Below are 14582 nucleotides of genomic sequence, written 5' to 3'. Positions count from 1 at the left end.
ATTTTCTCCAGCTAGTGGAAGTCGGAGAGATTCAAAGAAAGAGAGGGATTGCCACACTATTGCTGGCTTGTAGAGGAGACAAGTGCTTCAGAATGCAGGCAACCTCTAGAAGCTGAGACAGCTTCCGGTGGACAGTTAGCCAGAAAATGATGACCTTGGTCCCATGACCACAGGAAGATGAATACTTCAAATAGCCAGTAAGCTTGAAAAACCTGAAATCCAGGTGGGAACCAGGGCCCCAGCTAACACCTTGATTTCAGCCTGGCGAGACCTTTGTGGAAAATCTCAATGCCCTAACACAGACTTCTGATCTACGGCACTATGAGACAATGAATGAGTGCTGTTAGAAGCCACTAAGTTTGTAGTGATTTGTTATGCAGTAATAGAAAACAAATACAAACAGGTTTCCAATTCTGTGGAGATGCTGGTGATCAGACTCCTTTTTGTAGCTCCATGTTCCACCGAGCTTTACAAAAAGTGAATGATGGCTGTGATCCAACATCAGGGAGATGACATAGGTTGAGGAAGTCTGTGCTCATCTACAAATGAATCAGAATCTGGTGAAGGAGGTAATGTTCTACAGTGGGTAGAGTGTTGGACAAGAAATATGAAGTACTGGTTCCTAGTCCTAGATTTGCCAATGGCTTACTGCATGACCCTGGATAAGTCACCTTATATCACATAACTGCAGATCTTTCATCTATAAAATGGGGATATTCATTACTCTCCCATCCATTTCATAGGACAGTAAATGAAGATCAAGGAAGATAGAGACCAACAAGCCATATAAGTTGTGACCAATTCTAGAGGAACATAGGGACTCTTCAATCACGTAGGAACTTTGGGGAAGAGCTGTACCAGGTTATTACAAGACAAATAAAATTCAGGTAATGAGGCATACCTCCAAGGGCCAGATAACAGTTGTTCCTTCCCTAATAAGGAACTTATCCTTTAGCTCCCTAGGAGTATAATCATCACAAAAAAATGCCTCATATTTCAATAGCACTTTTCAAAGTGCTTTTCCCTAAACCATTTTTATACCAGTTAAAGGAAAAGAATAAACTAAGTCTAGTTCTTAAAGTTTTGGTTTCTCACCATGACATAGAGTGACTCTCACCCATTACATAGAGAAGAAGACTGAGGCCCAGCTGGGCAGGCAACTTGCCAAGGTTATGGGGCTGGTCAGTGAAAGAGCAAAGACACTCATTCCCAGCCTAAGCCTCCAATAACTCCATCTCCCTACTTTGGTATGGAACTGGGAAAATACAGAGTTCTTAGATATGGGCCCAGCTAGGTCTGTGTCAGGTCTGAACTGAAGAAGAGTGGTGTGTTACACTCAAGTTCCTATCACGGGAATCAGATACAAATGAAGCATTGGAATCATGTCACATTTTGAAGAGTCTGTTCCCCCAACGTTCCAGTTATTCTACAGATTACACTTACTGGCTGTTAAACAACAGGCTCCTTCTTTGGTATCTTTATTAAATAGATGGGGGTATGGGAAATAGTGTGCAGGGTAAGCTGCTCTTAATGCCTTATAGATCAAGAATTAAAAAAGAACAGGGAAGAAGGATCCATTGGCTTGGAACTTTCTTAGGAGGGCTTTGAGTTTCACTAGATGATCCCTAACTTGGGATATTTATCTCAGTTCAATGATGTTGGAAAAGGAAATAGTCATCCTAAACACTTGGTTTGAAGCTATGACTCCAGATATCCTGGAATATAAAAGCAAGTTTGAAATCTCCTGGCCCTAAAATATATTCCTGGTCTCTAGAATCCAATGTGAATAGAGTTGGCAGATTATGAGAGAAGTGTGACACTCATGCATTCACTTATTATTGAGGCCCACTCTGTGCTAGGTGCTATAAGATTCTTTACGCTTGTGGAGCTTATGATCTAAAGGAACAATACTCAACAAACAAATAGACAATGTTACAATGTCATGGGACTCTGTGATCTTAAGTGTGAATGCTGAAAAAGTGCTGGATGGGTTGAGGTCTGAAGGATGAATAGGGTTGAATCAATGATAGGGGGTGAGGGGGAAGAATGGCATGTGATAAAGGCATGAGACTTTTGAGTAGAAAGAACCAAACAAAGCCCAGTGTGACCAGAGTGCAGAAACCACGTTGTGGAGACATTGGTGAGCAAGCCAGGGACCAGACCACATAGGGCCTTGAGGGTCACCAAAGAGTTTGAATTTTATTCCAAGTGTAAGAGAAAGACTTTCATGGATTTTAAGCAAAGAAGCAACATGATACAATTCATGCTTTTATAAAGATCACTCAAACTGATTCAGCAGAGTAGTGGAAGGAGGGGCTGCATGGAGGGAAGTCTAGTTTAGATGTTACTGTGGTCACCCGGAGTTGGGAAAAGAGTAGTATTTTCACACAGCCCTGGGACACTGAAATTTGCCACCACCTAAGGTGAAAAGAAGATCCTGTGATTTTGAGTACAGATGTGTACTACCCTTAGGGCATGGAGAGAATAAGTTTGCCTCTTTGTATCTCATTTTGCTTGACTGCCCAATGGAAGCCAGGCACCCTGGTCTACCTACTTGTTTCAAATCACAGAAACACAGAGATGGGAGGAGTAAAAGAAAAGGCTGGCCCTGAGTGATGTGTGACCCTTCCTCTGCATAGACTTATATATCCAGAATGTCATATCCTGGGGGACTAAGAGTAGGCACCAAACACAGCTTCTTTGTAAATGGTCCACCAATTGAACATCTTCAGAAATGGGGAAACTCACTCTCACTTTCAAGAGAGCCAACTCATTTTTGCACCACCATACCTATCAAATACCCACTTTCTTGTATTTAGTGTTTGTTTTGCTGAAAAACTTGTACCAAATGCTCCTAAATCAGGTCTTTTGGCACCTGCCTCATATCAATCCTTCAGTGAATACATCTCTCCAAGTCTCTTTTTCTGGTTCCCTCTTCCTACAGTTATTCTTCACAAGGGCATAGCTTTGCTCCACTCTCCTGATCTCATTCCTTTGAACAAATTTCCTTTTATTTCCCTTTTAATATGAAGCATCTAAGAACATTAGTTTCCATATAGCAAGCAATAACAAATATTTGTTGAATTTTTTGAAGTGAGCACTGTCTGCCTAGAATGAAAAGAAGCCTCTAAGAAATGAAAACAAAGTGGGACACACAGGAACATGGGAATAGCACAGAGAAGGTCGAGTAGGGTTTTCAGAACAGTGTGGAACAATCAAGCAAGCTAGCAGGCCTGGGTTCTGCTCCTGTGTCAGTGTGATTTGAGACTCAAATTTGTCTATAAAACTTATAGGTTGGATTGGTGATTTCTTTGGTTGTTAAGTATTAGGTTTTAGTTAAGCACTGTCACCTACTGAAAGTTCTGGCTTAAGGCTGTCAAGGCACATGTTAGAAAGGATGTATAATTATAGTAGTGCCAGGATGACACTTCCTTAACAAATCAAGCTGAATGGAAAGAAAAATAGAATGCAAATAACTTTATCACTATATGATTCAGTATGATTTGATGCCCTGTCTGTCCACCACACATCATATGACATTGACATCATTTTGTAATATCTTTGGAAAAATATTCTAGAATTGGCAACCTCCTCGTCAAATTTGAAAGATCATAGTAGAATTCTTAACTAGTCATGTTTCTCTTCATTGTTGGGCATAAGAGAGGAGTCTAGGACTCTTAAGAAGATCAAGGAACAATTTGTCACCTCATTTATGATTGTAATAGTTGCCGTTTGGATCTAGTTCAAAATATTCTTTGTCTTTTATTTCAGCCAAACGCTTTCCCTGTGGTAGAGGGGAGAACTGTGCTTGCCCTCAACAGTGACATTTCTTCAAAGTACAGTTGTTCACGTTCTGCCTCCAATACCTTCTCCCTTCCTTTCCTTCTAGTTCATTACCTTGGTGGCCTTTGAAGGCCAAAAGAAGAATGAGAAGGCAATCTGAAAACATTTCTGAACATGGTCAAATGTGTGCATCATGTGTGTAAATGCATTTGCAATTCATATATGTGACATTTCGCAAACATTTGGTGTATATGTGAGTGCATTGAAAAGGATGTTTCTAAGATAGATAGATAGATAGATATGTTTGTACATGTTTGTGATTTTGTGGTCAAGTGTTGACATATCTGTCTTTGTTGGCACATGTCTTGATGTATATGTATGTGCAAAAGTGGTGTGAATATATGCCTGTGGGATTTTATCACCCATGAAGGACAGCAACCACACAAGTCCTTATCTGTAATAAGGCTAAATTGCCAACATGAATCTCTCTGACATTTGAATTCTCACATATAGCTGACAGAGAAGAAGAGTGCAATAGGGTTTGACAGCTCTGCTGACAAGGCTTAGGCTGGCCCATGGCCCTTCCCCATGGCCTTATGCATTTGATGTCAATGCTTCTGACACCTCTTTCCTTTGGCCTGCAGGTCCCTGTCTGGCCGCATCGTTGGTGGTGTCTGGTGGTTCTTCACCTTGATCATCATCTCCTCATACACAGCCAACCTGGCTGCCTTCTTGACCGTGGAGAGGATGGTGTCTCCCATCGAGAGTGCTGAGGACCTAGCAAAACAGACGGAAATCGCTTACGGCACACTGGAAGCAGGGTCCACTAAGGAGTTCTTCAGGGTAGGAATAACTCTTGTCCTAGGGCAGCTTCACAAAAGGGAACCACTACCGTCATTAAAATATCCTCATTAAGAAGCATGTTATTATAGTCAACCAGAGCAACTGCTTAACATAGTACAAGTCAGGGAAATTCAGAGCATTTCTCAGCTTCCTACAAACCCTTGAGATATTTACAATTCTATATTTGTAGTAACTTCAAAGTTCTTGTACTGAATCAGACCCCTTACATATGCCAGTTTGTGCCAAGTTCTCTGAGGGCTGCAAAGGATATGACATTCAGTTCCTTCCCTGTTCCCACATATACTTGGAGTCTAATTAATAATCCATTACTATAAGCTTAGGGACAAGGTCCAGACCTAATGCCCTTTATATCCCCTTCTTGGAGACTTGATGAATAAGGAGATGGTATATAGGGAACAATTATTGGAACAGGTGTCTATTTAACAATGCCAGGAGAGAGAAAATGTGAAGTGAGAGCAGAGGTGTCGGAGGGGTCTTATGGCTAGAGACAGTAAGTGAAGGCAGAGGAGCAGAAACAGAAGCCTAGGATCAGCCAAACCCCTAGGGCCAGATTGTTTACTTGTTCTCTGAACCTTAGCCTCTTTCACACCACTTTCTTATCTATAGAGTCAGGAGAATAATATCTACCTCAAGGAGTCATTATGATATTAGAAGAGATGAGCATCTAAGACACAATGCTCTGTTTCCCATGAGGGCTTTGGAATACAGGTATTTTGGAGGGGTAGGGATTTATAGCCACAAGCATTAGAAAATATATCTAGGTATTGAAACTAGGGCAGACCTGGGTTGGCTAATTATATTCTAGGCAAAGGGGACAACTTGAAAAAATGCCCCAAAGCAGAAAACCCTGTAGTTCCCTGGACTTTAGACATGTTCTTCCTGGAAGTTGCATACATACTACACAGAGCTACCATATGTTGATGACAGGAAAATGATAAATAATTACTACCACTTACCTAGCACTTACTATGAATCAGGTCTTATGCTAGCACACCCTAAATGAATTATCTCATTTAATCCTATCATTACAGAGGAGTTAGAAATTTGTTGTCTGTTTTATATATGAAGCTCAGAGAAGTAAAAGTAATTGCCTATGGTCACACAGCTAATAAGTAGCAAAAGGAGAATAGACAGCCAGCTGCTGCCTTGTTTCAGGCAAGAGATAGTGATCCTATACAGTCCTACCAGGTTCTCAGTGCAACTTTATGGGGAAACCCCTGACCCAGAGTGAACTCACAGAGTGTGCTCAGTTTCTTGATTGTGGGCCCTGTGTTCTGTATGACAGTCAGGAAGGGGACCAAAGTTTTTAACCATCACTGACCCAGTCTCCAAGACTTAAGTCATCCACTTCAATATAATGGAGCAAGAAGGTATCTTAGAAGTCATGTGGTCAGGGTCTCTCATTTTAGAGAGAGATATGACTTGCTTAAGCTTACCTAACCAGATAGTAGAAAAACCTCCTGTAATCTCATAATTCTCTAGAATTTTTAGCATGCAACTAAAGTGTGAAGGAGATGTCACATATTTTTCCATATGGCCAGTCCTATGTCCCAGGCTTTGCTGATGAAGTTGGGAAACAACCAATTCACTTACTCATTATATACCCATGCTCTCATCCCCAATATCTCAGCATGTCACCATCCCCAAAGCACCTTCCATCCATGGCCTCATTTATGTTCCACCTGTGATCTATTGTAGAACAGGAGTCATATGCCCATTTTGTGAATAATAAACTGAAATTCAGGGAATAATAATGCAAGTGTTGAGGATGAACACAAATTCTGTTTCTTCGTTCCATCCCAAGTATTCTTGCCACTGACCACACTGTCTTATGAGGTGCTATCATTAACTGATTTTTTTAAGATTATTCAGGTCATTAGATGAGCTCATGATCAAATCTAGTCTAACCTTTTACCTTTGTAGTTGGGGAAACTGAGGCCCAGAGAAGAAAATGGGAATGCTCTTACTACTCAAAGGTGTGGCTGGGACTTAGTTCTTGAAAGTTCTCTGTTAATCACTATGTCAATTGACATATTTCTATTTCTCATCCGTAGGACACCGTTAAGTATCTAGAAACAAGACAGTGTGTATTCTACAAATTCTGTGCACTCACCAGGTCTACTGCATTGGCTTCAATAGGTTGTAGTTCATATGCTAACTATGACTGATGAACAGTGGTTGTCTAGAGTTAAATGTTGAGAGGTGACTCTGAGGTCATGTCTGGGCACAGTGTGAAAGAATTGCTTGACTGGTATCACTGTCTGTCACATACATAGGAAGAGAAGATGGTCTCAAGCCAGCCATGTATTGGGCATTCTTATCCCAAAGTAAAACCTAAATAAAGTGCATAATTAGTAGTAATAATTGCACCACTTATAGAACACTTAGTATGTGCCAGGCACTGGGTTATGCATTTTACCTCTGTTGTTGTATAATATCCATGGCAACACTGTGCAGTCAGTGCTAACATCAAATTGCCAGGAGAGGAGAACTAAGGCTCAAAAATGTTGTTATTTGTCCAAGGTCCCAGAGCTAGTAAGATTTAAAGCCTAAAACAAGGGAGGCAGCTGGTTGCAGTAAAAAGGCAGTAGGTGCAATCAGGAGACAGGGATTTTATTCCTGGTTCTGCCACTAAGAAGCTACATGACATTGGTCAGTTCACTGCTATACTGTGGGCCTCAGTTTCTTTACTGGTAGAAAGACAGCATTAACAGATATGTCCCATAAGCTTTTTCATCTCTGTGACTTTGGCTTTGAGAATTTTCTGACCAGGACTTTGGTGGATGGGGAGACAAGATCGCCCACCACCTTCATAAGCAGGAGAAGGGAAAGATGACACAGGTATTCTTCTATCCCAGTCTCTGAAAAAAATCTGGCTTCTAGTTACCATGGCAGCTCAGAGCTTCTTGGCAGTTCCAATCCAAAGTCACTTAATCCTCCATCGACAGTTTAATTAAGATGTGTGAAGGGCTCTGAGAGCTGCAGATGATAGGAGAGATCCAAGAACAAATACCCCAAGTCTGCTTCCAGTCTTCCCTGCCACTCATGCTGCCTTCACATCCCTAGAGATGAGATTTCCCTGATAGCCTACTCTGAGCAGCTATGAGCACAGCCCTGGCATTTGGGGCACAGGGGTGAAGCCGAGAAGACATATTAATTTTGTGCATACTATTGCCCAGAGGGCTCTTCAGCTCTGCCTGTCAATAGCCCAGTTCCCTACCGTGGCCATCCTGTCAGGTCAAATTGCATCTTGCCATTGCCCTGCTGAGTGTTTTGTTGGGTTTCTGCCTGGAAGATCATCTATAAATCTGGTCACAGCTGAATTTATACATTTCTCTGTTTCCTATGAGAGAATATAATGTACACTGTAGATGCTCAGATTGGTTCTAGGTATATCCTCCCCTAACTTTGGAATTCTCCCTCCCTTTTCTCCTTTCTTTCTTCTTCTTCTTCCTCACACAGACCTTGTTTCTTGAATAATGTATTTTCATATAAAGAATCAGGTATTTTAAGTCCACAAGGGACTCAAAGGGCCCCATGCCCCAAATCTCATGGAACAGATAAGGAAAGACTAGAACCTAGGTTCCTCACTCCCAGTCCAGTGACCTTTCCAGATGGTCAACCATACTTTAAAGCACATCATCTAGTTAATCTAATTATAGACTCTACCGAATACCTCCCTGAAATTCTCAGTGACTATTTCCTTTAATTTTCCATTGAGACCAGACTTTTTCTAGGCTCAAATATTTCTATAGATCATTTGGCTCAAACAACAACTTAACTTTATATCAATATTTTGCCAACACCTGATGTTGATATCAAAGAAACAATTCTGATGTTTGTGTGCAAAGATAAATGATATTTTGTGTGTATGATAATTTTATACTAAATAAATCTGTAATCTGTGTTTTAATCACTAGACTACATGAATTGCATGACTCTAGCACTCTTTAAAAACAATAGCCTCTTATATATGTTTAACATGTGTCCATATACAAAACCAGACACCAGTACCCCTAAAATACATCTACCCTTTGGGGAAAGGACACTCTCTAGAAAGACCATGTTTGATGAGAGGGATGACTTGTGGTCCTGGGTTGTGCACCTTGACTCAGGGCCTACTATGTGTAAGGGTACACTCTGTGAAGGACTCACAGAAGGGAAGATGTCCCCCTCCCTCAGATGGCATCCACATACTTAAGACCTATACACAAGCAAGGATGTCTTGAAATTTTGGCAGTCTAGGCTGATAGTCCAGTGAGTGCCTGCACAGTGTGTCCTAGAGGAATATCAGCCCTCACAACACTCTCTTTAGCTCCAGAGGCATACAGATAAGAATCACCTTGGGGGAACTTCTGGGGGGAAAAATACTTTTTTCTAGGCTCCACCCCAGGACTGCCAAATCAGAATCTCTAGATTTAAAGCAGAGCATCTCCTTATTTACAATTTCTGCACATGATTCTGGTATCCACTAGAACTTGTTAATGATTGTCCTTGAAACTAAGGTGGTCTCAGAATACAAAGGACTTGTTCTGATGTGGTTGGAGAGAACTAGTGTATCAAGAGAAGTTAACAGCCTAGGCAAAGCCCTAAAGAAGGGAAGTTTCAAACTGAGCTCAGGAAAAGGGGAGGAAAACAGTTTGGCAAGATCCAGAGGCCTTTGAGATATACACAGGTGACAATATTAGGTTTCCAGTTATAAGCTTTATCAGACAACGATTTATATTCTGAGTTCATTCTTGTAATAGGACTCATGATCCAGAAATTTCTCAGTGTTGTTCCCCAATAATCAAATCAAATTCCACTGGTATTAAGCTCTCCTTTTCTTCTGGGCAATATAAATATAGCCTTCTTGAATAATAGGTTCTATAATGTCTTTAGAAGCTAGATTAGGGTCCCATTTCTTAACTCTTCCCATATAGAAGGAGAATATAATTTAGCAGTAATTAAAAGATTCTGAGCTATTTTGTTCATTCTCTATTTGCAAGATATTTGTACTTTGGAACCTACTGGTACTAATTAGAGCCTCTTATTTTGCAATCACTCATAATTTGTTTCTTCCTGAGCTAATCTCACTCATGAATGTGTGATCAAGCTACACTCAGCTCTTCATTAGTGTGTGTGCCGACCTCAATTCCAAGCGCAGCCAGCACTTAATTCCAGCTTTGTTCCTGTCCTCTGCCAGAGGTCTAAAATTGCTGTGTTTGAGAAGATGTGGACATACATGAAGTCAGCAGAACCATCAGTTTTTGTGCGAACCACGGAGGAAGGTATGATCCGAGTGAGGAAATCCAAAGGCAAATATGCCTACCTTCTGGAGTCTACCATGAATGAATACATTGAGCAGCGGAAACCCTGTGACACCATGAAGGTGGGAGGTAACTTGGATTCCAAAGGCTATGGCATTGCGACGCCCAAGGGGTCGGCCCTGAGGTAAGTAGCCAAGATTTGCTTCCTTGGTACTCCCTCTCCCCTCCCTACCTCAGGAATGAAGCTGCTGTGTCTGCCTCAAGGCTCCAGTGCCAAAATGCAAGCTGTCACAGGGGCTCTTCTTGGACATCTGTGGGCTTCGAAGATTCCAGTCACCCGAGATCTTCAGCCCTGAGGTTGGAATTGACCTGGGGGCCTCAGCTTGCTATGACTGTCGCTCCCCATGTGTTCTTCCCCATGCCTCACCTTACCCCTCCAAGTGTGTTAAACATCAGTGAAACTTGTGTTTGTGTTGTATGATCTATAACACACCATCCTTTACCAGATACTCTCACATCCAACTAGGTCATAAACAGAGTTCTCCAGCAACCTGGATTCTTTGACAGAAGGTGGTTTGTAATGTTTGTCTCAAAAGAAACATAAGCTTATTGTCCAAATGGAACGTCAAGTAGTTTGAGTCCAAAAGGCTCTGGGTATATCAATCAAAATAATACTAAATGAATGGCAGCACCTGTTCTTTCCCAAATAGTGATTTCTTTAGCAAGAAAAAGGGTAGTTCAGGGGTAACTGGGTGACTCAGTTTAACATCCAACTTCGTCTTAGGTCATGATCTCATAGTTTGTGAGTTTGAGCCCTGCATTGGACTCACTGCTGTTAGAATAGAACCCACTCGATCCTCTGTCCTCCTCTCCTTACCCTTCCCCTACTTGTGCTCTCTCAAAAAAAAAAAATTTTTTTTTTAAAAAGAAACAGGTAATTCAGTAAAGAATCAAAGTAGACTTTACTCTCACATAAAGAAGTTTCGGTACTCATTTCAAACAGCTAAGGTAGAATCCTATATACTTGGGATCAAAAGATGTAGATTGAATACTGGGGTTTACTACTATCTTACCAAAGGTAAGGCATGTCATCTCTCCAACCTTTAGTTTCCTCATCTGTACAAAGAGGATATTGATCCCAGCCCTTCCTAGGTCCAAGGTGATTATGAGTTCAAATCTATATAAAAGATAATTGAAAACAACACACTATGAAATAACCTCTGAGACATTATGCCAATTTACAGAGGGATTAAATCATTTTAGGGAAAGATAATGTTTAAGGAAAGGTGAGAAGTGTTTTAAAAGGTTGCAAAAGGATGGAGAGGGGTTCTTAACCCATCTTAACATCCAGGGCCACTTCTGCCTCCACACCTTTCATTCATTTCAATAATATTGAACCCTGCAATGTTCTAGGCACTAAGCTTGAACCTGGAGCTACAATTTTTAACAAGACAGACAGTCTCTACCCCTATAAAATTATATTCTTGCAGGAAAGATAGTCATTCAACAGGTGATCATTGTTAGATGGTCCATGACAACTATGAAAGATTTTGTGATAGTTGATAAAAGACCTGAAGGACACCTGCTTCCAGCTATACAGCAGAACAATACTCCCTTTATAAAACCTAGTTATGCAGGATAAAGTTATAACAAATAGCCATTTATATGAAAGTTAGGAAATCCCTAGACCAAAACAAAGAAAGGACATCAAAACCAGAGTGAAATGCATAAACCAACTATTCAGGGGCTGCCCTAAGCAGGGCAGAGTTATAAATTATGTGACAATCCACATGAACAAGAATCAGAAGTACATCTAAAGACATAAAAGTAATGAAAATATTTTTAAAAGAAAAAGACACCGTCACAAAGGACCAGACATATTTGGAAAAATACCAATTAGAATTCAGAGAAGTAAGACTATCACAGTGGAGGTGCTAAACAACAAATTAGTCAAAGTGGAAGAAAAAATTATTACACTGGCAGAAAATGGAGATAATTCCTCAGAATATCACAGAGAGAGATAAAAAGATGGAAACCATGACAAAGAGTTTAAGAGACCTGAAAGAGAAAACAAAAATCCCAAGTGTATCATCTGTGAGTCCTAGACACAAGGGAGGATGGAGTAGAGGTAGTATCTAAAGGAAACTTTAAAAAAAAAACTTCCTAGTGTTTATGGAAAACATTAATACCCAGACTTAAAAGTTATGTGTCCCAAGCATATGAAAATCAGCAGCTGATTCACTTGAAACTGCAGAACTGATAGAGACAAAGAAGATCTCAAACACACCCAGAGATAACAAGGTCTCATCTGATGTGAAGGATGGATGGAATGTGACCAAGAGGGTTTTTCCAAGCATGCTTTTTCTCAAGCTGAGAGATGACAGGTTAACAGGAGTTAACAAGGTGAACCGAGAGGAGGGGAAGAGATGAATAATCCAGGCAAAGGAAACAGCATGTGCACAGATTCTAAGGTAAGAAACATGGTACAGTTGATAAACTAAAAGAAGCCAAGTGCTCCTGGAACACAGGTAATAAAAAAGAGAAAAGGTTAAGTTGACATTGGAGAATGAAGTAGGGAAGCATTTTGTAAAAGATTTTTGTCCTTATTTAAAGAGTAGTGAAAAATACATTGACAAATTTTAAGTTTTAACTATCTGAAAATTAAGAAACAAACATATCTTTAGGAAGGCAAACATAACTGAATGTACCTAATGAAGGGAAACCAAATGACCGGATATTTATCAATCATGCATTTTTGCCCAGAACAACTTAAAAAATTCTCTGTACAAGTTTAGACAAAGTTCAAAGGGGATCCAGAAGAGGGTGTTTAGCAATGAAGAGACTTTTATCTCAGAAACTTATACGACATTATCCTAGAAAGACCCAGAATAGAGAATGAGCTCCTATAGGTCCAGGAACATCAATGATGCTAAAGACTTTATGAGTAAAGGACATTTTATTTGATCTAAATACTTGGATATGAAGTTAAGAAAATAAGGCACTGAGAGGTGACATTATTTGTCTAATCAATAGAGTACTTCTGCCATCCATCCTACGTACAGGTGCCTGAAATAAGGTGACAAACTCAGAAAATATTACATGTTTGAGTAACATGAACCCAGGTCATCTGGCACTCAAATGACTTTACACTATAATAAAATCTCCCACTGGGTGAATGCCTACTCTATGCCAGATGCTATGGTACATGCATGATTTCAAATAAACCTCATACCTATGAAGTACCATGAACCCAGTTGTACAGATGAAAAAAACAGAGGCACAGATTTGAGTTACTTGACCAGCTTGACACAACTAATAAGGAAGTAGCCAGATTTCAGGTTCAGGCAGTCTGATTGCAGAGCCCATGCCTGTGACTTAACTAATGCTGCACTGGACTTGCTGACTGACAGCATGTTTAAAGGTAGAAGATTTTAGTGCCAGGTTCCCAGTGCTTATTCTCACATGTCAAGCAATAACAAACAACTCAAAAAAATTAAAAAGCAGACATTTGGAACCCAGAACATCCACTCATCACTGTGAAGACAAAAGGCAATAGTGGATGGCTATTTAAATGCACTAAATTACCCCTTCTTTGAGCAGTAACACTGCTTTTGTGGATTTTGCATGCCCAAAGATTCTTTTGGGATAAATGTTGAAAATAATTCAACTCAGTGATTAAAAAAAAAAACCCTAATTCTGTTGTTTACATCTCTATAAGACATAACAAGCTATTTATTGATGTTAAAAAAGAAAGTGAGAGCAAGAGAAAAAGAAATGAAAAGGTACATATTCTAAGTATAGATCACTGATGGTTGATTCGCAAGTCAAGAATATCCAAATAATGGCCACATGCTCCCAACTCTCCCCCAGTGTTCCGTTCTCTCCAGTGGCAAATTTTATGATAACCATGGGGTTTCCCGGCTCAAAAAAAAAAAAAAAAAAAAAGAAAGAAAGAAAAAGAAGAGTAATGTCCATCCTAAGAGGGTCATGAGTTTCTGACCTAGGAAAATCGCTCTTCCTTCTGTGAGATTCTCCTTCTCATCTCTGCATTAAAAGGAATCATTCTAGCAACCAATTGTGTAGAGATTCCATGAAACAAAGAATTACAAAATGGTTACAGAAAATGTGAGCACACACACATACACACACACTCCAGCCAGAGTTCCATATCTTGGCCTCACGTGCCCCAAAAGGTGCTATTTCCTCAAGGCATAGTCAAATATCAAGAGTCATGGCAACCCAAATGTCACACAGACCCATGTGCTGGCTTCAGCCATCTTAGATCCACTGATCTGATCCCAGGAAAGCATTCTGCTTGGCAGTGAAGGAAAGTGAGGAAAGAGTAAGCGGCAGTACCTGTTTCCTCTGGGTCCCCATTTACAAGGAGTTTATATGTGCTAGAGACAATATGGCAGTAGAAATAAATTTTAATTCACATTATTTAGAATGACATGAAATACTTTTTACAACACTTTTCAGCTATTTACAAAGCTGCAAACTCCATAAAGAAGTCTTTACAGAAAGTTACTTCAGCACACTACAGGCATTGTTACAGACTTCCCTTCTGCCCTATAAAAGTGGGACTTCTATAGCCCTCACATGCAGATGTGGTCCAGGTTCAGTGCCTGTGCCTGCATCCAAAAGGACTTCCCCGGCACTTGCTCCCTATAAAGCCTGACCTTACCA

At 40.3% G+C, this 14582-nt stretch overlaps 1 protein-coding gene across 4 annotated transcripts in view; it reads left to right on the top strand.

Moving 5' to 3' along the window:
* Positions 1 to 14582, top strand: part of GRIA1 (glutamate ionotropic receptor AMPA type subunit 1) — a 296626-nt gene that overhangs the window by 247593 nt on the left and 34451 nt on the right. For all 4 annotated transcript variants that reach the window (XM_029942986.1, XM_029942984.1, XM_029942985.1 and 1 more), the window contains 2 exons: positions 4428 to 4626; positions 9833 to 10080. In XM_029942986.1, coding sequence (XP_029798846.1) covers positions 4428 to 4626; positions 9833 to 10080 — 447 coding nt within the window. The remainder of the gene's footprint in view (positions 1 to 4427; positions 4627 to 9832; positions 10081 to 14582) is intronic.

This window comes from Suricata suricatta, chromosome 6, assembly GCF_006229205.1.
Source record: "Suricata suricatta isolate VVHF042 chromosome 6, meerkat_22Aug2017_6uvM2_HiC, whole genome shotgun sequence".
In the NCBI taxonomy this organism is placed as follows: domain Eukaryota; kingdom Metazoa; phylum Chordata; class Mammalia; order Carnivora; family Herpestidae; genus Suricata; species Suricata suricatta.
Note: the sequence above shows the minus strand (reverse complement) of the source record. Positions and strands in the feature narration are given on the sequence as shown.